The sequence below is a fragment of the Macrobrachium rosenbergii genome, chromosome 58 (genome assembly GCF_040412425.1).
Source record: "Macrobrachium rosenbergii isolate ZJJX-2024 chromosome 58, ASM4041242v1, whole genome shotgun sequence".
NCBI classification, from domain to species: domain Eukaryota; kingdom Metazoa; phylum Arthropoda; class Malacostraca; order Decapoda; family Palaemonidae; genus Macrobrachium; species Macrobrachium rosenbergii.
This window is the reverse complement of record NC_089798.1, coordinates 20,287,503-20,311,011: the sequence shown is the minus strand read 5'-3', so window position 1 is coordinate 20,311,011 and position 23,509 is coordinate 20,287,503. Positions and strand designations below refer to the sequence as shown.

Genomic DNA, 23,509 nt, shown 5'->3' with positions numbered 1-23,509 from the left:
TTCTCTTATCTTGAGTCGTTCCTTCTTTAAAAGCTTTACTTAATTCACTAACATCATATGATATTTCTGGCATGGTATGTAGCAATACCCAATTCAACTGTCCTACCACTGATCTATATTCTGTTAACTCCTTTTGTCCTAATACTCTATTACCGGTAAATCTTCTGGTTTCTGGTTCTCTTATAAGATTTATATACTGCCACTGATTAAGACAAATTCCATTTTCCTTATGTTCTTCTATTACTCCTATATACTTAAAACTTTTACTTTTTTGTTCTCCTACTTGCAATTTCCCTTTCAATTTCCCAATTGTTTCCTTTAAAAATCCTTCAATTCCTCCATAGCAAAAATCATCTACATGTGTACATAAAATACTGTTCAATTATTGTCTTTCTTCCAAAAGAATATATTAGGTTCTAATCTACTCCGCTCGCCTTTAAGCTCCTCCACCGCATTTACCACCTTACAATACCATGTCTTTGCTGCATCCTTGAGCCCATAAACAGTTTTCTTCAATTTCCATAATCCACTCCAACCATCTTCACTAGGTGGTTTTAAATATATCTCTCGTTGCATTTCATCACCTTGTAGATATGCAGTTTTTACATCTAATGTATAACAATTCCAGTCTTTCAGTTTTATTACTGTCAAACAAAATTTTAAAATTTCAACATTGCATGTATGAGCATCTTTTTCCCATTCAGCCATTTCTTCTTCAAAACCTCTAGCTACCAATCTTGCTTTACATATCCTTTCCCCCCTCCCCTCTTTTACCTTTTCAGTTACTATCCATCTTGTAGATACAGTATAGGTTTTCGTCCAGTGTCATTTACCTCCTCATATACCTTGTTTTCTCTCCAACTTTGTAGTTCTTTTTCTTTAGCTTCAATTACACTTCTATTTTTGAATCCTAGCAAAACCTCTTCTTCATCTTCAATTTTTTCTACATGACTATAATCGCTTAAGTTAACCCATCCCTTGTCACCTGACTGTGAGTCTTCTACATTGTACAAATCAGCCCAAGATTTGCTTGATCTTTTCCCTGCAAGACTCAATATAGTCCACTCTTCTACTTGTCCTGTATTTTTGTTTATAGCTCTAACTCCATTTCCCTTTCTGAATTTGGGTATCTCTTCTATTAACTCATCTTCTATTACCTCACTTTCCCTTCATCTTCCAGTGTTTCCTCTGCCAAATCTCTTTCTATAGTCTCTTCTATATCAGCATTCCTTCTCCAGCCAATTATCATCTCCTTTCCTTCCTGCCCATCTATATTCCCTTCCTTTGATGCAAGGGATTCATCCTTCACAGTGTGTGTTTTGCCTATTTTAAGTATCTTCTCTTTTTCTGGTGATAGTCTTTGAATCCTAGTAACATGTATTCTTGCTACTTCTCTTAGAGAATCCCCATGTTTAACCACTACTGTTTTACCTGATACTCCCACTATCTGAGCAGGTCCTCTCCATTAATTTTCATTTTCTCTCTTATAGAATACCTCGTCTCCCACTACTGCTTCTTCAGATTTATGTTCTCCGACATTTTTGTTTAGAGCAATTCTTATTTTATTACAAGACCCATTTTTGATAAACACTTCTCTGGCCTTATGCATTGCATTCAGTGTATCCCTTACTATGCTTTCTTCCATACCTTTCTCTCTGCTTGCAGGACTTGAACTTTCTTCCCCATTAAATTAGGCAAAGAAGGGTTTTTCCCAAATACTACTTGGTTAGTAGCACTCACTACCCATCTTAATGCTATGGACCAATCCACTTCCTCATTATCTTTCATCTTTCTTAAGCTTTCTTTGATTATGCCTACTGTCTTTTCACACAATCCATTCCTCCATGGAGATTCTGATGCTGTGGCTAATACATTAATATTCCATCTTTCTGCCATCCTCCTTACTTTTTCATTTTGAAATTCTCCCCTGTTGTCTGATAATATTTTAGAAGGTGGCCCCAAATATAGCAAACCACCCATCAAAAAGTGTCTTTATAATAGTTTCTGGTTTCTTGTCCTTTATCCAAAGAGCCTGACAATACCTTGTTGCCGTATCTACCATTACTAAGAACTTTCTTCTGTCTCTCCCACATCCATTACTACAACTTCATTAAATGCTCCAAGAAAATCCCACTACTGGTTTACCTGGGTTTTTATATCTTTTACATACCTCACAACTAGCGATTAAGTCTGTTAGTAACTTTTTTATTTCCTCTTTTTCCTTCTCTCTCAAACCATCACTCCACTGTGCTTCTTCTGTTAGCTTCCATATTTTATCTCCACTTCCGTGGCCAAATTGTAGATGTAATGTCATCATTGCACCTTTAATTTCCCTTAGACTCTTTCCCTTCCAACCCTCCAATAATAATAATTCTTCTACCTTCCTCCTCAAAATTGGTATTCTTAAATGGCCCTGTCTGTCTTCTCTTAACTTTACCTTCATTTCCCCTAATACTTCTATTTTAACACAATTCTCTTTTAAATTTATGGTCATCCCCATTTTACTCATGGTTTTTTTTTTACCTATTAACCATGGTACATCACCCTGCAAAATTTCTGTCTTCAAATAAAACTTTTTGTTTTTCAATATCACTGATATCTACATTACTCCTTTCGACTTGTATGATGACTCACTGAAATTAAATACTTTATTAGACTCTTACTTAGTATCATCCATTCTCCTCAACTCTTCCTGATTCAAACCCACAACAATGTGTGCTAGTCACAATTCCCCACATACTGTTGACTTACATCCTGTGTCTAAAATTGCATCAGCCTCTTCCCAGGATTCTTCCTCTATTTTGCTAACTTCTCCTATATAAACTTTTTCTTCCTCTTGTTCAGTTTCTGATTTCTTCTTATTTTGAAAATTCTGAGGACAATCTCTAGCCCAGTGCCATTCCGATTTGCATATAGCACACAGTGTTACTTTCCCTTCTCTATTTAAAGGATTTCTTCCACCTCTACCACAATTCACCTTTCCCCGATATCTTTGGTTTTTCCACCCTTTCCCAAAATTTGCACAACCTTCTGATCCCAACCATTCCCCCTCCTCTCTATTCCCTAATCCCTCAAATATTCTTTTCATTATTTTTGACACTGTTTTATATTCCAACTTTTCTTGACCACAAGCTGCTAATACCATTTGTTTTTTATCTTCTGTGAGATTCGATTGTTCTAGTACATGAAAACCTTTTGCTTCCCCTTCAAGCATGCTTTTCCCTAGTGCCCTACCACACTCCGACTCTGCCTTTTCATACCTAATTATAAAATCTTTCATCTTTCATCTTTTCATCTTTTCACTATGCAATCCAGCTTACGACAACAAAAACCACAAAAGAGACTTTTATCGACCTAACCTTCAGAGAGCTCTCTCTACCCTGCCACCATTTGTTCAACTCTCCCGCCCGCGTTTGTTTACATTTTTCTCCCTCCCACCATTTTCGTCTTATGACGTCACTTCCTGTGACGTCACAACAATAACATACTTTTTAAACATAAAGAATGCTTTGCTATAAAAACATCTTATAAAATTAAACGTGCTTTCTTTTTATACATTTTGTAATGCCCTATCACTTCACCAATGCAGAAAATAAAAATAAAATAATGACTAACTTATAAAACTAACATATAATCAATCTGGGCTCTCGCATCTGTGGCACTTAGGAGGTTGGAGACCCATTTGGAATTGTCCCAAATTTCACTGGGCCTCTGAACTGTCGGTCATGTAGGTTCAAGACCTTTTCAGCTACCTGCCTACTGGACTTTCAGTATTGATGTGTGGAACACTGCTGTGTTCATTTTGGGTATTACACGTTTGATGAGATCATGACACCTTGGTCTTGAGTGTCAGTTTTTCTTCAGTTAGTTCTATTAGAGTCAAAGAACTGGTGTTTGAGAACTCTAGGTCTCTTTAATTCTGTGAGTTGATCTGCAGACATGTAATTCATCCAGTGTGAAGGGCGAGTTCATGATGGTAGGGGCATTGCCCCATTCCTTTCCCTCAGTTGGAACCTGTCGAATCATCAGGTATTTCATGTGCAGAGGTGGTCATTTTTTATCATCAGCATATTTGTTTTATCTGCTGAATGTTGCCCACTGGCCTTGGAAACACCTCCTTGGACTGGTGTTGGTTGCTTATGTGGTTGGGTGACTAGCTCATCTCCCTTTTGTGACAGGTAGCACCTTATCTAAGGTATTCGGCTGGCAAGAGGGGTTAGAAAAAACTAGTTCTCCTCTCCTCTCTTTCTTCCTCTTGTAAATTACAGCCAGAGTGCCAATACATGTACAAGCTGGATTGGTGAGAGTGCCAGTTAGCTACTCAACTGACTGTCCCCTCTCTTGGCGAGGGTGAAAGGAGGATAGATGATATGTCAGGCCCTCATTGACTCAACCCTGCCTAATTGTCTCCAACATTTTATTCTTTCAAGGTTCTTACAGCCTGATTAAGCAGTGGCATTATAATCCATTACTTAATGGTCCAGAAGTCTAGCAGCTGCAGCATCCTGTATAGGCAGCAAGTTAGAGGTGCAGGGTCATCTTTCCTGTGCACCTGAATGGACCAGAAGGACGACATTCTGAGGTTAGGCAAACCTATTCGATTCAGAGTGGGTAAGTCTCCCAGTGAAAAGACCAAAGGTTTGTATTTGTGTAGGAACAAATAGCAGATTTTGAAAGTTGTGTTTTCCTTTACATACAAACCTTCAAGTTTTTTTTTAGATGAATGGCCCACCTCAACCACCCCTCTAATGTGTCACATGGGCCGGAAGGCATAGTGGAGTTCAGACCATCAGATGGGTGGGGCATCCCCTTGCCTGTCGGTAGTTATCTACCTTGTCAGTAGAGTTTAAATGGCCAATCAAGCTCACATTCGCAAGCTTGTCCTAATGTAGAGAACGTCAGGTTTGTGTACTGTATTAGGAAAAATACAAATTACTTATAAAATTTGCCATTTTGGAGATGGAGATAAACTAACCCCCAACTAATCCAGACAGATATTTGATGTCATCAGACTCAAGGAATAAAATTTTTCATGCTGTCATTTGACATTTTTGGATAATGAAAGGATTCAGATAAAATAATACTGCCATATATATTTTAATATCCAGCTCAAAATGAAGGAAAAGATCTAAAATATGTGTCAAGTTACAAATTACAAAAGGAAAATTGTGGAAAAAGAGCAAAAGAAGCCCATCTCCCCTATATGAATAGATGTGTAATCTTACAGTTTATTGAAAATTGCTTATATTTGGTTACAACTATTTCAGATTACATGGTCGCCCTGCAATTGTTATAAGAAGACAGAGCAAAGCTGCGGCAGTGGATGATAGTGTCACAGACTATAATTATGATAATCCAAATGACAGGGACAATTACTGTGCTGATATGGTAAGAGGATTGCTTTATAGAGGTGACTGTTTATTAATATTTTACGCTAATATGTTAAGCCCATTTCTTCAGTGGTTTAAAACATCCATGATTAACAACACGAGTTTATAAGTTTGAAAGATTCAGAAGTATTCTTTAGATGGTGTTCACTTGAAATATTTTTCCCATAAGAAAACTTGAATATATATTTTTAACAATGTCATTAATTGCTCATTTTTACCATAAATGTCAATTGACTTTTGTCCTTTTTGAATCATGTGGCTGGTACATATTTCAAATAGTTATTATTTTACCCTTGGCACTAATCATTATTAATATTACAATTTATCAACAGGATGATGCTGCTAGTAATTATGGAGACCAAACTGTAGGTTATGACATGACAGAAATATTTAGTCAAACTGTAATTAATGCTCCAGCATTGTCTGCAGAAAATGACAAGTGTACTGGAAATTTGTTTGACAATTTAGTTGCAGCCCCAAACAAGGTAGGAAAGTTTTAAAATTTTCAGTATATATTGTTATACCAGTTATTCATTTAACATAAATCCAACATGAAAGTGTCATCCAACTCAGCTTCTTTGAAGCTGTTAATTAGGGGATTATAAAGATTAGCTCAACCTCAAGCTGCTTTGGATTTTGTTATTCACATAATGAATTTTTCAAGTATGCATAGGCCTGACATGAAGGAGTTTAATCTCTTATTATCTTGTAGGCACAAATAATGGATATTTCTTTGAAGGGGCATATGATGACCCAATTCAACAATAAAAAAAAATTGCATTTATCTCTCACAAAACAAGGTAGATATGCTCTGTACATCACTGCTTGCATTATGTGGCCAAAGCTGAGCAGATAGTTGGCAAAAATACCACCCACAGAATTGGATATATAGTCAAACACAAAATCCCATTCCAACTAAGATATATTGATTTTCAGGGGCTATTTTTTGAGATCAGCAAAATAAAAAAAAAAATCACATCAATGGAAAGAGAATGACACATACATTTACACTGTATAAATAAAAAAATTCTAAAAAATTTTCCCTACCTTCCACAAGAAGTTGAAAATTACTATTTACAACCCCTTGTGGGGCCTCATTTACAAGACAGTTATAAATTTTACCAACTTATATATATTTTTTCTAATAAATAAATTTATTGTAATTCACACAATATCAAAACAGATAAGAAATAAAAGCAGTAACAAATTTTTTGCATATTTTTTGAAAAATATTCATGTAAATTTACAAGAAGGAAGATTCAGTAACTTTTTGTTTTTTGCTTTTACATGCTTTGTCTAATATTTCTTTGCAATTTTCTTTGTAAAATGACATTTACAACCGACATACTATCGTAAAAGACAAAAACAAAAAACAACAGCAACCTCTTCGTATATTTACAAGCAAATTTACAAAACGACTCGTGAGAGAGAGATGCAGTACTTTTCCCCTTCAAGTCAGAAGCATTACTGATGGCTGTGAAAAGATGTCTGTGGCAACTGGCCCAACTCTCACGTCAGTATAAAAGTTACCATTAGTGAATTTACAGCATATAGAAGTATTGGCACCTCGCTTTCGACTCATTATTACCATAACTGGTGGTAATACTGTTTCACACTGAGGCTCAATCCGTCCACCTCCCCAATCCTGTTTTACTTCACACTGAGGCTCAATCCGTCCCTTAAGGGTTAACTATTAAGGGACGGCATAATTTATCAATGTGCAGCACCCCAGACTGGGGAAACCTTGAGGTTGGCAACATAAAAAAAAAAATCACATCAGTGGAAAGAGAATGACACGTACATTTACACTGTATAAATAAAAAAAATTCTAAAAAATTTTCCCTACCTTCCACAAATTGAAAATTACTATTTACAACCCCTTGTGGGGCCACATTTACAAGACAATCGTAATTTTACCAACTTATATATGTTTTTTCTAATAAATAAATTTATTGTATTTTGTAAAATTATTATTACTGCTCACACAGTATCAAAACAGATAAGAAATAAAAGCAGTAACAAATTTTTTGCATATTTGTTGAAAAATTCAGTAATGTTTTTTTTTAACTTTTACATGCTTTTTCTAATATTTCTTTGTAAAATTACATTTACAACCGACATACTATCATAAAAGACAAAAACAAAAAACAACAGCAACTCCTTCGTATGTTTACAAGCAAATTTACAAAAAGACTTGTGAGAGAGAGATGCAGTACTTTCTGCCTTCAAGTCAGAAGCATTACTGATGACTGAAAAGACGGTCTGTGGCAACTGGCCCGACTCTCAGGTCTGTATAAAAGTTGTCATTAGTGAATTTTTCCATATAGAAGTATTGGCACCTCTCTCTCGCCTCATTCTTACCATACCAGTGGTGCGTAATATTGTTTCACACTCAGGCTCAATCCGTCCACCTCCCCAATCCTGTTTTACTTTACACTGAGGCTCAGTCTGTCCCTTAAGGGTTAAACAAACAGCCAAGGTGCTGTATCAGACAAACAATAAAAATAAAATACAGGACATCTTGTAGGATCTTGATCTAATCTACCGGGAACTTACTGCTGCTTCTTGAAGACTAGATGCATATACCTTTCCTGAATTTATTAGATTAATCAGTTATGAATGGTCAAACTTTACTGTTTGACACGATAACAAATAACTTAATTTTTGATAAGGTAGAAAAATTATTGTAATTGTATATGTGAGAGAGAATGGCACATTTTATACTTTAAAGAATCCAGAAATGTGACCTCGTAGTCTGTTTGTATTACTAATAATCCATAAGCTAAGATAACAAAAAAAAACCAAGCTATACCTGTAGTTTTTGGGGAGTGGAAGTGAAAGGTAAAAAGCTACCCAGCAAGTATGGCTGGTGACTAACTTACTAGCTATGGTGAGGTGGTTAGTCAAGCATGTTACGTTTCAAAACACTTGAATTCATATTGGCTGTAATGAACGCTAGCCTGGTGCCAGTAATACAGTACAGTTCACAGTATTATAGAAAGCAAACTGATCAGCACAAATCAAACAAACAGTAGTTTTCTCTTATTTAAAACACCTTTGATTTAATTAAGAAAAAACTACTATATGTTTTTTGTTATCCTAGCTTATTGATTATTAGTAACATAAACAGACTACCAAGTCACATGTAAAAGAAAATACTGTATACAATAGGTATGTAATTACGTAGGTGCATGGTCTCAATTACAATTTACTCTAGAATACTTACCGAAAAACAAATAAACATTAATTCTCTCTCTCAACCTTTCATACGTGTTTCAGTATGGTACCCTAGGAAAGTAATTGTAATTCTTCTGATAGTGAATATACGGTGTACTTACTATAGCCAATTCACTTAAGGTAGATTCTTGAGCCTACGAGATGTTTGTGTGGCTGCCTCTGATTGGCTAGTACTTGGGAGGTATGGGGCTCGCTCACTGTTTCATTTTAACATTTGTAGCTCGGAAAACTTGAAATATGTTTATATTTCTTCATTTATCTCACATTTTACACAAGATAGGAAAGTTTTGGTCATACCATAGGATTCGGTATTAATTGTACAATTAAATCATGATTTTATATATGCAACTTACCCAGTAATTACATTTGCTAGAGTTTCTCTTGCCTCGGCAGCTTAAGTTAAAAAATTCACCGGTTAGCACTTCAGTTTAGTGCAGGTGACTGGTCTTGCCCACTAACGAGAGTATCAGGAACTACGCGGCAAATATTCGTCATTATGTTTCTGCCGACACTCGAGTCAACACGAGCATTTTTTGTCAGCTTTGTTCTTAAATATGGTGGTCAGAGACTGGCTTTTGGTGATGTTTTATCGCTGATTTCGGGAGCCTTCAAGCTTACAGCATTCAGGACAATTTTTTATTGTTTTGTTTAATTTGTCATATTTCACAACAGTAGCAAACTCATAAGCAATTGTTTAACTACCGACAGCGTAGTTTAATGTTGTGTTATCTACCCAACCAATATTTTCGTTTTTGAAAGGCATAACTTTAAATATCAAACGTGTGACCGGAATTGAGACGTAGATATGATGGTACAGTGAACCCCAGTATTCGCGGGGAATCGTGTCTCCCCCCTCCTCTCTCTCTCTCTCTCTCTCTCTCTCTCTCTCTCTCTCTCTCTCTCTCTCTCTCTCTCTCTCTCTCTCTCTCTCCACAAATAGGTCAAATCCGCGAATGCTTAAAAACCCTCTAAAAACACTTAGAACTGCCCATTTTGATAGCTTAAACCAAGAAAAACCCTGTAAAAATGCTTATACCTGAGTATTTTAATAGTTTTATCACAAAAAGTGCATTTATTCATGAAAATTATATGAAAATACAGTAATTAGTGAATATTTCTAGTGAAAAATACCATGAATGGGCGAATTTTCTGTGAAAAATGGCTAGATATGTTCCACAGAGAAACCCGCGAATGCGTGAGTCTGCAAACCATGAGAACGCGAATACGGGGGATTACCGTATTCTGTGTACTGTACTTCATCTTGGTCTGTAAAGGTTAACTTTCCTTTTCCGAGTAGTGAAATAAACGCAACCTTGTATTCTCTCTGGACCGATTTTTTTTAGAATGAAATGCACCAGCAAGTCTCAAATAATGTTTGACGAGTATTGAGATATGTATGTTAAAGGAATTGAGATATCTGTATAATGGTACTCTGTACTTCATAAATTGGTTCTTAAAAAATTAATTGAACATATTATTACACTTTCCTTTGCAGAGAACTGAAAAGTGCAAGGACAGGAATACAGTGGGAGAGAATTATGCTCAAGCTACTGGCTCAGCGGCTGCCAACTGCAGAACGCTTGGCGCCTGCTCGAGCTACTGGCTCGACGGCCACCAACTGCAGAACGCTCGGCACCTGTTTGAGCTACTGGCTCAACGGCTGCCAACTGCAGAATGCTCAGCGCCAGCTTTCGGGCTCTTGGGGCTCACTCTCTGGCGCCTCAGCGTTTGCTCTCAGGCACTCGGCGCCAGTTGCTGGTACCCTGGCGCCTTCTAAGTCATCTCTCTCCCATTGCTAACCTTCCTGCCCATTTTATCCACTTGCTCCCATGCCTGGCTCCCTCACTTCCTTCTCATGCCATTGCCAGTCTTGTTTTAGGTTAACAGATGTTAACCTTGTGATAGTGAAGTACTGAGCAGTGGAGGAGGTGTCTACTCGTCCCTCGATTCTCCTAGACAAAGGTCACTGTCATACTCCCATACACCAGGAGGAGACATACTGGGAGTTCAAGGGAGGTTGGGGGTTACACATGGGTATTTGCCCCCTCAGTTGAGCCTGTTGCTGGTCCCAGGTATCAACAGACAGCCTGGAAAGGCGTCTTTCTGGATGTGTAGTGGAGGGGGTGGCTGCTCGTCTCGCTGATTCTCCTAGGCGCAGGTCACTGCCATACTCCCCTCTACCTGGGAGGAGGCATACCGGTAGCCCAAGGGAGGTCAGTGGGGTCTGCCCATGGGCAGTCGTCTCCCCAGTCCAACATGGTGCATCCCAGTTTGCGACTAGGGACAGCCACTGGAAAGGTGTCTCGGAAGTGCATTGGCTTTCGTCAAGTTCTGAAGAGGCGTTGCCTCGTGGGAGCCGTCTTCGTTGTTTCACGGAGGAATCTTGCCTGCTGAGAGACGCTTCTTGGGTAAAGATCAGTCCCCACATCTCCCTTACAAGAGAATGAGAGAGCCCTCCTTCAGTCCTCAACCTTCGTGCAGCAAGTGGGACACTCCGGAGTGTTTTTTCTCTTCTCAGCGCCAGGAGCGAGGTTCTAGCTCTCTACACCTCTCGGGCGAGCAGCTCCAGGTTTCGCGTAAGCGCCCTGTTTCCTTGGAACAACCTGTGTCGGTGCGATGTCATGTTGAGCGCCTTGAAGCAGATAAGCGTCCTGTAGCAGCCAGGTGCCCTGTTGCAGCCAAGCGCCCTGATGCAGCCGGGTGCCCTGATGCAGCTGAGCGCCCTGATGTGGCCAAGTGCCCTGAGAGGGTTGGACGTTCTCTTTCATCAGAGCACCCTGAAGCTGCTGAACTTCTGATAGTGCTCGGACCTCATCAATTTTCCAAGCGCCCTGCAGCTTCAGATAAGCCTTCATCTGCTTTGGACCCAGCACTCGAACCCTTGCAACAAGAAACCGGATAATATCCTTCATCTTTTACAGAAACCTGCAGCGCAGACTGCTCTTGGATCAGTTTAGATGACATCTCCGATTTCTTCTGTTGAGGAAGAAGAGGAACAGGATACGTCTTCTACGCTGTATGCAGTACTCATTAAGTGCCTTCTGCAGCAGTTCATGGATTTTTTTTTTCCTCTGTCCCCTCCTTCTTCTCCAGGCTCGTCGTACATGATGAGCTATCAGTCTGTGGATTCGACTAGTGTCCCTAAGATGGTTCTTTCTAAATCTTCGAAGAAAGCTCTTCGCCAAGTAGAGGAATGGCTTTTTGACAAGAGGGATCAAGGAAGGGCCAGTTTTAGTGTTCCCCCCCTCTCATCTCTCACGTAGGCAGTACTTGTCGTATGCAACGGGAGAACCTCCTTCCCGGGGGTGCCTGCCTCCCCCCAGGGGGACTTTTCTGCGCTCATTGACTTGGGACGGAGATCGGCTCTCGCATCGGCGAAAACGTTCTTTTCAGCTCAGGAGATGGATCACCTGTTGAAGAGTATTTTTAAGGCTTTCGAGGTGTTGAGTTTTCTCGACTGGTGTTTGGGAGCAGTCGCCAAGAAGCTTCAAGAATCTCCTTCCTTGTGTACTGAAGCCGCAGACCTGGAGAATTTTCTCTATTGAGCAGAAAGAGCCGTCAGAGATGGATTGCATGAAGTAGCTGCCCTGTAAGCCATGGGCATCCCAAAGAAGCGCGAACTGTGGCTCTCGTTTACAGCGAAGGGTGTTTCGACCCCACAGAAATCAGCCCTCCTATTTTCCCTCTGGATAAACAGCATTTGTTTCCACAAGATCTTCCTCTTCCAAGTGAGGATTTAGTCCTTCATGCTCCTGTGGGGGTCAGACTTCGTCTCTTTTGGGAGAGATGGAGCAAAAGAGGAGTGGATCAGTGGGTAGTCAAAGTTTTAAAAGAGGGATACACTATCCCCTTCAAGGAGAATCTGCCATTGACCGACACTCCTGTTGTATTGACAGCTTACTCCATTGGCTAGAAGTATTCGGCCTTGTCGAACGAAGTGTCCTCTCTTTTGAACAAAAAGGCAATAGAATTAGCGGAAAATGCAGATATCCCTGGACATGCAGGACGCTTATTTCCATATTCCGGCTCACCTGGGCTTGAGGAAATGCCTATGTTTCGTTTTTGAGGACCAAATCTTTCAAATTCGAGCTCTTTGTTTCAGTCTCTCGACGGCCCTGCAAGTCTCTCGAGTGTTGGCTCCTTTGGCGGGTTGGCTACATTTAGTGGGAGTGAGGATCTCGCTATATCTGGACGATTGGCTAATTCGATCACCCACGAAGAATCAATGCATGAAGGACTTACAAAAAACTCTTCTCTTGGCCCAGGAATTAGGACTAACAATGAACTTTGAGAAGTCACAAATGACTCCCACTTAGAAGATTCTTTATTTGGAAGTTCTGATAGACTGAGTTTTCGGGCTTCTCTGTCACTCAGAAGAGTGGAAGACTATCTGGGGAAGGTAGACCTCCTCTTATCGCTTCGTTCTTGCTCTGCCACCCAGTGGATGAGTCTCTTGGGGACATTGGCTTCTCTGGGACAATTCGTAAGACTAGGGAAACTTCACATGAGACCTCTCCAGTTTTATGTAAGAGCTTGCTGGGATCGGAAAGTTCATCAGGACAGCCATGTCTTTCCGATAACCTCAGAAATAAAGGAGGATCTGCGGTGGTGGAGGTCAGCAGAAAGACTTTCGGAAGGGAAGTTGCTCGCTCCGGTGAGCCCCGACCTAGACTTCTTTTCCGACATGTCGGATGTAGGTTGGGGAGCGCTCCTGGTGAATCTGGAAGTCTCAGGGAAGTGGTCTTTGGAGGCGAAAGAGATGCATATCAACATGATGGAGTTGAAGGCGATACATCTAGGTGTACAACATTTTGCGACACAGGTACACAACAAAACAAAAGCGGTACATGTAGACAATACCACGAACTGAGTTGTTTTTTCGTCACCTGACTTTCACTCACCTGGCACCAGCTACAGCCGGGTGCCTGCTCTACCCCGTGCTTCTAGGAGTGCCCACCAGCTCCCGACCAATTAGTTAGGCGACGACCAGCTCTGCTGGCCCCACCCACAGCCTGGCACCAGCTCAGTACACCCAGCACCAGCTTCTGGTGGTCTAACGCCAACTCTCCTGCATCCTTGGCTCTGGAGAAGAGTTGGAAGCTCGTATTCTGTTGGAGTTTTACGGTATGACCTGAGCAGGATTGGAAGCATAGGAGGTTTTGTTTTTTCATGACCTTTAATGTTCTAGCACCCTCCATCTAAGAACGTATGGTTCTCTCTTGTGAATGGACTTGTTTTTTCTGACGCCACTCTTAGTTTCTGGAGAGCTATTGGCTTACTTTCAGTGGAAGCTAGACACATCAGTACAACCTCCCCTCGTAGCTTTCAGGCACTGCGTGCCCCCAACGTCCAGTCTCAAATCAACCTTTGAGACACTCTGAGAAGTAGGAAAGCATTTTGCTCCTTTTTAGGTAGGCTAAGGATGTCAGAACAGCTTCTACCTCCTTGGCTTTCAGTCACTGTATGTCCCTGACGTCTGTTCGACAATTGTCCTTCGGGAAGTGTAATCGATCTTCACTACTCACCTTTCGAAGAAAGTTTAAGCAGTGTTAGATTCTTGCAGTACCTTGCGATCATTATTAGTAACTGGCATGGCATCGTAGAAGGAAGCATAGGATTCTCTCCTACTATCTATTCACCTTGTAGTAAGGGGTAAGGTGCCGAGACTTGTGAGAGCTGGAGGTTACAATTTACCTGGAGCACTCATTTACTGTCAGTAAATGAGTCATGGTCTGTATTTCAGTGCAAGTGACAGTCATATCTGGTTGTTTTATTGGTACTGCGCCCAGGGCAAGGGCAAGGGCAATTATGTATGCTTTGTCGGCCATCGGTGTACACCTTCGTCACAAAGCTTAATCTTATACTTTGTCAGCCGTCGGAGTACTCCTTCACTGCGAAGTGTCCCACTTCAGTAGAAGCGCTGCTGGCTTTATTGCCAAGCTGCTACAGGTTAAGTTGAGCAACAACCAGAGGCAGTTCTATACTGCAGGCTTTCTCAACTAACAAGGAACTACAAGCATTGTATCCAATGCTGGCAACTTATCTGTTATCTCAAATCATTACATGAATTAATGGTTGGGATCAGAATTTGTCCATGATTCCCCACCACCTGTCAATGTGGAATCAGCTAATGTAATTACTGGGTAAGTTGCATATATAAAAATGACATTTTTATAATAAAATGAAGTTTTATATACTTACCCAGTAATTACGGACGGAGCCCTCCCTCCTCCCCGCGCATGGACATAAAGCATAAATGTAATAACGAATGTTTGCTAAGTAGTTCCTGATACTCTCGTTAGTGGGCGAGATCAGTCACCTGCACTAGACTGAAGCGCTAACCCGCGAATTTTTTTATTTAAGCTGCCGAGGCAAGAGAAACTCTAGCTAATGTAATTACTGGGCAAATATATAAAAAACTTCATTTTATTATAAAAATGTCATTTTCCTGAAATCAGTAAGATAAAACACAAAGGAATTACAATGAGTAAAAGTGAAGAGAGAAGCATTTCATTCTTTATACCTGTTTTTACATCATTGCATCATTCATGCGATCAAGATAAAATAAAACTTGTGTTTTCATACAATAAATTCACCCAGAATACCCTGGTGCTTTCAGATTTTAGAGGTGTGTGATATGTGAAGAGAAAATGAAGAGTGTGTCTTATTATGTTGCATCTGTACTTGACTCAGTTTAAGTAGTGCTGAGAGACGGTGATCTGCAAACAGTGAAAGCTTTGAGGCGCCGTTGATAGTTGCCAATTAGTGATATGAGAAGCGTGCAGTTTCGACAATATTTACCGTATTATTATTTCATTACATTTTCTGTAAATAAATGCATAGAATTCCCATTATGATTGTCAAACACTTTCACTCCAATATCATATATATCCGTACGTCTGGACTTATCTGATAAGAAAAAATTAATAATCTTTCACCAGAATGTTTATTTCCTTTATATACATGTTACATTTGATAAACAATTTTTTTTTTTCTAATTCCATATACAACAATGTTGAGGAAACATTTGCTTAGTTTACTCCTGAGATAATTCATTATTCTTGAATCATTTAATTCATATCTGAGTAAGTGTAATTCCTATAAACATTTCCACACCCCCTGCATCACTATATAGTGCATGTAGGATAATGAGACGAATCGGAAGACTGTTATAGCTTTGTGTATTTAAACAAAAAGAATGGAAATTCATACTGATATATTATGTCATAAAAACAAAATAAAATCATATACAGTGACCCCTCGTTTATCGCGGGAGATAGGTTCCAAGACCGGCCGCGATAAGTGAAATTCCGCGAAGTACAAACAGCATATTTATTTATTTAACGTGTACAGTATTTGGACTTTTTAAAACCCTCCCTGTACTCTTAACAACCCACCCTTTACTCTATTAATAACAGGGACAACTGTTAAGCAATATGACTTCAGTAGGTAAGTTTACAGTACCATATAACAGAGGCTAATTTACTGTGGTAAAGTAGCTATAGTATATGACGTGATTGGCAAGCTTTAAATTTTAAAGAATACAGTATACATACAATAATAATATATACAGTAATACAGTATCATGTTAATATATACAGTAATACAGTATCATGTTACTGTACTGCATTGCATGTAATACAGCACAGTAACACTTAAGATTAAACAAAAAATAAAGATTGTTACTGTACTCACCACAAAAGAAGTTGAAGTAAGACTTGAATGAAGATGGTGATGAATTTGCTGCGCAGTAAAAATGATGACGATGAAGGTGATGATGACTTTTATTGCGCAGTCAATGATTGTAATTTACGTCTCTTCAGACAGCGGTGCCATTTCCTGGGGCACCTCTTCCACTTCTTCCGCGGTTTCTGAAGGTGTAACCGTAGTAGCAGCAGCAGGAACTGGCTCTTTTTTGCGAGGCTGCAAAAACATTGTGATTGGCAGTTGCTGCTGCTGCTGCTTTTTTTCCAGTTGAAGAGCATCTTGTAGGGGGCCATGACGACATCAACCATGTTGCAGAATTGAACCGATAGAACCATATCGTTGTCCCATTCCTGCAACTGCTCTTGCAGTTCCTTAGCCAGGTTGCAGAGCCCGGCGAGCTGTTCCAAAGTCAAGCCAGTTTGGGAGACAACTTCTGTTTCTTGCTGCGCTGCTTCTTCTTCTTCGCTCGCCGACTTTGTCAACTTTTCGAGGTCTTCGTCAGTTAGCGGCTGGGAGTGGCAGTGTAGAAGTTCGTCGACGTCGCCCGTGGTCATGTCTGCAAAGCCCTCACCTCCAAGGATCGCAGCCAACTGCACAGCTTTCTGTACTGCCGAGTGTTGGATTTCGGCAGGTGTAAATCCTTTGTCGTCGTAAACAACCTCAGGCCACAACTTCTTCCAGCTGGCGTTAATAGTGGCAGGCTTCATTTCTTCCAATGCCTTGTGGATATTTTGGAGGCACGTAGCAATTGTGTACTGCCACCAGTATGCCTTCAAGTTGAAATTGTTGTCTTCTTGGGCGGCATCCACAGAAGCAACCAGGTTCGTCAGGGCATTCCTCGTTTATAGGGCCTTGAACGCCCTAATAACTCCCTGGTCCATTGGCTGAATAAGTGACGTCGTGTTGGGCGGTAGGAACTCAACTTGAACGCCCTAATAACTCCCTGGTCCATTGGCTGAATAAGTGACGCCGTGTTGGGCGGTAGGAACTCAACTTGAACGCCCGAATACGACAGATCAGTAGCATGGCCACCAGCATTATCCATAATGAGAAGGACTTTGAATGGCATGCCCTTTTCTGCTAGATACACCTTCACTTGCTGGATAAAACACTGGTGGAACCAGTCGGAGGTCAGCATCTTCGTTATCCAGGTCTTTGGATTGTGCATCCAATGTGCGGGCAGCAGATTCTTGTTTTTGTTTTTTAAAGCCCTTGGGTTTTTAGACTTGTAAATAAGTCCTGGCTTTAATAAAAATCCCGCAGCATTGCCACACATCACGAGGGTCACACGATCCTTGTATGCTTTAAAGCCAGAGGCTTTTGCTTCCTCTTTGAACAGGAAAGTTTGCCAGGGCATTCTTTTCCAAAATAAGCCCGTCTCGTCCATATTAAAAACTTGTTTGGGCTGATATTCACCTTCAGAGATAATCTTCTTGAAGATATCATTGACATGTTTCAGCAGCGACCGTGTCAGCTGAAGCAGCCTCGCCGTGCAAGGAAGCGCTTTTTAGGTCGTAGCATTTCTGAAACTTTGCAAACCACCCTTTGCTAGCAGAAAATTGCAGTTTCCTAAGTGGTGAATGACGGGACGTCTCTGGTTGCGGATCATCTACGTCTTCTTCATCTTCTGCTTCTTTACGCTCGCTACTGTCGTCCTCTGGTTCCTTAGCGGCGAAGGTCTCGTACAGGCTCCTAGCCTTTGTTTGGATAATGGTCGTATCCAAGGCTATGTTCTTCTTTCGGCAGTCGGCTATCCACACGGCCAAAGCAGCTTCCATACGGACGATAGTTTTATTACGAGCCGTAACCACTCTGTTTGCCGACTTGTTAAAGGTGATGACAGCTGTCTTCCCAATCTTCACCTCGTCCTTGTAGATGTAGCGAATGGTGGATTCGTTCACGCCAAAATGGCGGGCTACAGCCGCGAACTTTCTCCCTTCCTTCAACATATTGAGAAGTTTCACCTTTTCGTTGATCGTCATCATTCTTCGATGGCGTTTAGGCTCAGTACCAGCCTTGGAAGAAGCAGCACGCTTGGGAGCCATTGCAGGGGGTGAAAATTGGAGCAAAGTTCAACAAAAACCACAAAAAAAATCACACAGCACAGCATAAAGAAAACCGTTCAGCGAGAAAGCTTGAAGGGAAGTGGCCGCGAGAGAAAGAAAAGGGGAGATGCTGCAGGTTCTGAGCATCAGTCTAAGCACCAATCACAGGCCCGATTAGAAATTGGGAAGCTGTGATTTGTCGTCTCCCTCCCATGCACCAATCACAGCCCCGTGTTACAACGCACTTAGTCACCGAGATGGTACACTTTGTGTTTTCCCAACAATGGAACATGTGGTACTGTAGTGTATAGGCATCATTTTCCAGATGGTGTGTGTGTGTGTTTTTTTTTTTTTTTTTTTTTTTTTTTTACGAGTGCAAATGTTTTTTTTTTTTTTTTTTTTTTTTTTTTTTAACTACGCTTATTTTGTTGTTCTTAGACTAGGAAATACTATTTATTATTAATATTTTAATGGATTTAATGGGAAATTTTGGGTGTTCATATATCGCGCTTTTTCTCCAGAAAATCCGTGCTATATTTTCCATTAATATATATTAAAAACTCCGCGAAGTCGTGAATTCGCGATAATTGAATCGCGAAGTAGCGAGGGGTCACTGTACAGTAGGCTTACATTGATAATGTCATTAGACTATCTATATGAACAAAAAGAAAAGAAAATCGTACATATTTTGTTATATCATTATCATTATTTTAAAAAATTTTAAGGAAAATCATACATGTAGTCATGTCATTACCTATTGAAGCAAAAATAATGAAAAATTATATAGATACAATGTTATTCCCTTGTCTATTGAAACCAAATGAAAGGAAATTATAAACAGATATACATTGTTATGCTATTATATTCAAACAAAAAAGGAAACTCATGAATATACTGTAGTTATGCAATTACCTATTTAAAAAAAGGAAAATTATAGATACACTGTTATGTCAACACCTTTTTAAAGACAAAATGGAAAATCATAGAGATATATCACTGTCAGTGTCATCATCTCAAATATCAATATCATCACTGTCACTTTCGTCATCTCCAATGTCAATAACAAAACTTTCAAACATATGCGCTCTAGCAACATCTTTACTCCTATAATCATCTTCTTATTTCTTGACATGGTGAAAACATTTCCTCCAGTCTTCTGTTGTACCTTTGTCTATCGCCATTCTCGTAAGCTGCTCAACAGTTTTCAGAGATTGATTTGAATTAGCATTATTTTTTCTGACATCTCCCTTTATTTAAACCCATGTAAGTTCTATGGGGTTAAACTGACAATAATATGGTGGCAGTCTGAGCACATCATGACCATTTGCACGAGCTATCTCCTCTGTCACATACCTCTGTTTTTCTTTTTGACACTTAGCAAGCTGCTGCAGCAGTTTTGGCTTTGATGCTGATGGGTCATGGGTGGTGTTATTGGAAGAGAGCCATTCTATGACTTCACTTTTTCTGTTGCGGTTTGTCAGCACTTTATTTTCTATTTTGCTGTGGTAGGAAGCAGTCCTTTATTATAAGAAACCTGTCTCCTGTATTAGGCAATAGTTTTCCCTAAAACCACTTTAAAAATCTTTCATGGTCCATGGAATCATGGTAGTCCCCTTTGGCACCATTTTTTTTACCAAAACAACAATAGCGCATCTTTGACAAACCCCTTCTAACTCCCTGCGTGTAACACAATAAATCTGGACCCCTTTCCAGTTTTCAGTTTGGGTCCTATTTTGCCTTCACCCATTGTCCAGCACTGACTTACACATTCATTTTGGTTTATCCAAGTTTCATCGAGGAATACTTCAGGTTTACGTTTAGATGGACTACAATTCCTATTCTTTTCAGTTAACCGTAGGTATTCAGTTCTCGCTGCCACTATATCATCACATTTCATTAAAATAGCCCCTCCACTCATCATTTTTTTGTACCGGAATCCAACCCCTCTCACAATTTTCCATAACGTTGTTCTTCCACCATTAAACTTTACCGGGTCTTCCTTCAGTTTTTCCAGCAGGGCATCTTAACGTTGGGAGCTCTCCTCTCTCTTAAAAAGGCAAAATCTCATTTCGAATACATTCATTTTCAAAACTATCCACCTTGTCCTTCACTCGAATCCTCTTTCTGGGGTATAAAGGTAAAGAGAAGGGGTCGTTGCCGCACTCAAATGACTGTCGCTTGATTTTTTTCACTGTGTTGGCTGGTACTCCTGTAGCTTTAGTGGTCTTCTCAAATACTTCATTTTTTGAGTCTGCTCCCCACTGTGAGCTGAAGTAACGATGAACATTCATGATAATGTTGCAAGCTTGACTTGTAAATCTGGAAACAGTGCGACAAATGGTGTTGTCATCTCGAGACATCTGCTTAATTGCTTAATAACAGCCTGAAAAGAAAAATAATCCTTCTTAGTTCTTTGTTGTTTATTACTCCACTGAGATCATTATTTCATATCACTCAGATTAGTCTCTCTCTTTCGTTTGAAAATATATTAATATAAGAATATTAGAAACAATTTGCTGAAACCAACCTGATTAAAGCTTAGGATGAGTTGAAGAGTGCGAAGTCTGTCCGTAGATTTTAAATTCTTCCGTTCGCGCCCGCCAATATTTAAATCTCCAACGATACCAGATGCATCCATCTGATTTTTCATTTTTCCTTATCAGATATGTCCACAGTCCATACATACGGACATATATGATATTGGAGTGAAAGTGTTCAACAATCATAATGGGAATTCTATGCATTTATTTACAGAAAATGTATAATGATATAATAATGCAGTAAATATTGTTGAAACTGCAAACTTCTCACATCGCTAATTGGCAACTGTCAACGGCACCTGGACGCTCTTGCTGAGAGGACCAACGGTGTCTCGCAGTCTGCTGATCAGTGTCCCTCGGCACTACTCAAACTGAGTCAAGTACGGATGCAACATAACAAGACATATTCTTCATTTTCTCTTCACTTATCACACGCATCTAAAATCTGAAAGCACCAGTGTATTCAGGGTGAATTTATTGTATGAAAACACAAGTTTTATTTTATCTTGATCGCATGAATGATGCAAAATCCAACGGTATGTAAAAACAGGTATAAAGAATGAAATGCTCCTCTCTTCACTTTTACTCGTTGTAATTCTTTTGTGTTTTATCTTACTGATTTCAGGAAATCATGATTTAGTTGTACAATTAATACCGAATCCTATGGTGTGACCAGAACTTTCCTATCTTGTGTAAAATGTGAGATAAATGAAGAAATATAAACATATTGCAAGTTTTCTGAGCTATAGACGTTAAAATGAAACTGTGAGCAATCTGCATACCTCCCAGTACCAGCCAATCAGAGGCCGCCAAACAAACTTCTCATAGGCCCAAGAATCTACCTTGAGTGAATTGGCTATAGAAGGCAGCATCCCAAGGAGTTAGTGACACTGAAGAGGCATTTCACCCTCTAACTGCCTGGAAATGACCTTGTATGAAGGAGTTTTGCCACCTGGGCTTATCCTGAGTCTGAGTAAGATGACCAGCTCCAGCAACAAGAATTGGGCAAGGAATGTGTATTGGCACAATGATGATAGATGTATTGGGCTGTAATTCCGACACAGAAAATAGGGCAACTTGGTAACCCAATGGCAATAGATTGGGTGTGGTGGGGAGCACCCCTAATAAAATGCACAAATCATATCTTATGGAATGGTAGCCACTGTTGAAAATTGATATTGGTCCTGCCAATATGAAGGGAGGTGACCAAGATATCATCTAACCATTCTCTTTCATAACATGAGGTAGCCAGAAAATTCAGTGAGGACGTTAAGTGCTTCTTGGGCTTTGCTGAAATTTTACATGACAGAAGTGGCATGTCCTTGTCGTTGTCGTAATCATAAGCGTCCTGGATGCTGGCGCCATCATTATCAATTTCCTTGTCAAACATGGTCTGATACCAAGGATCACTATCTTCATCTAGCCACTCACAAAAAAGATCCAGACTTCTCTCTGACTTTCCAGAACGTTGTTAGTGTCCTCAACCTCAGACCATAAAAAAATTAATGGTAGCTTTCTCTCCTGTGTTGCGTCTCCACCAACCCCATTCCAAGGTAAGAACAGACACATCTTTGCAAGTGAGAGCCCAGTTACTGATTGCTAACTTGAAGGTGTAGTTCCAGAAAATCTGCAGTCCAGTGCCCCAAGGATCCAAGTCAAGCTCCTTCATGTTCTTGAACACCATCATCACTTCTTTCAGGAACTTTGATTGGTAATGCTTCTTTACTGTCACAGTAACATCCTGGCCCATTGGTTGAAGCGCAACTGTCATATTAGGAGGGGAAAAAAAAAACCTATTACTGTCTTCTAATCTAGAGGAACCAAACACCTCCATATGGTAATGGATAACTTACTTGCAGAAATCAGTATGAAACCAGAGTTTATGATATTGATTGTGAACCAAGCCTTTAAAGAATGGCACCAAATCACAGGAAACTTATCCATTATCCCACAAAGACATTGAGGTTGCTTTTTGTTTTCAACTACTACAGGATGCATCTTGTGAATACCTGAGGTATTTTAACAGTTACACATAGTTGACAAATGTTGCTTGCTAAGCTTTGACCAGGTAACTTCATCTCTGACTCATCTGCCAAGGTAATTAGTAGACAAAGTGGTAAAACAACCTGGTGTTATCAGCATTATAGATTTGTGATCCAGTATGTGATTGCTTGTTGATCAAATCTGAGGATTTCCAAAACTCACTGATACCTTCCTCTGCAGCATCCAAAGGTTCATCATGAACCTCATGATTAGTAAGCCCATAGTGAAGCTTGAAATGGAAGAGCCAGCCTACAGAAGCCATGTACTCAGTGATGCCTTGTGTCTTCGTAGCCTTACCAGCAGCTATTTTCAGTTTAGTCCCATATACCATTACACCCACCAAATGTTGACCATACCACATGAAAGCAGCCTTATCCAATTCCTTGTTCCTCTGCTAGGATATCACTTTCCTTTCAAGCCTTCTAGTCGCAAATTAAAACATGCACAATAAAGCTTGTAGCATTTTTTCATATGGCAGTAACATCTTCAGTATAGTTCTGTACATTACTGTAATGTTCTCTGACTTTTATGTACAGACACATCAACA

The 23,509-nt window shown here is 39.9% G+C and overlaps 1 protein-coding gene across 4 annotated transcripts in view; it reads left to right on the top strand.

The window, feature by feature from the left end:
- Positions 1 to 23,509, top strand: part of barr (barren) — a 363,219-nt gene that overhangs the window by 300,807 nt on the left and 38,903 nt on the right. For all 4 annotated transcript variants that reach the window (XM_067101907.1, XM_067101909.1, XM_067101908.1 and 1 more), the window contains exons 11-12: positions 5,268 to 5,388; positions 5,723 to 5,875. In XM_067101907.1, coding sequence (XP_066958008.1) covers positions 5,268 to 5,388; positions 5,723 to 5,875 — 274 coding nt within the window. The remainder of the gene's footprint in view (positions 1 to 5,267; positions 5,389 to 5,722; positions 5,876 to 23,509) is intronic.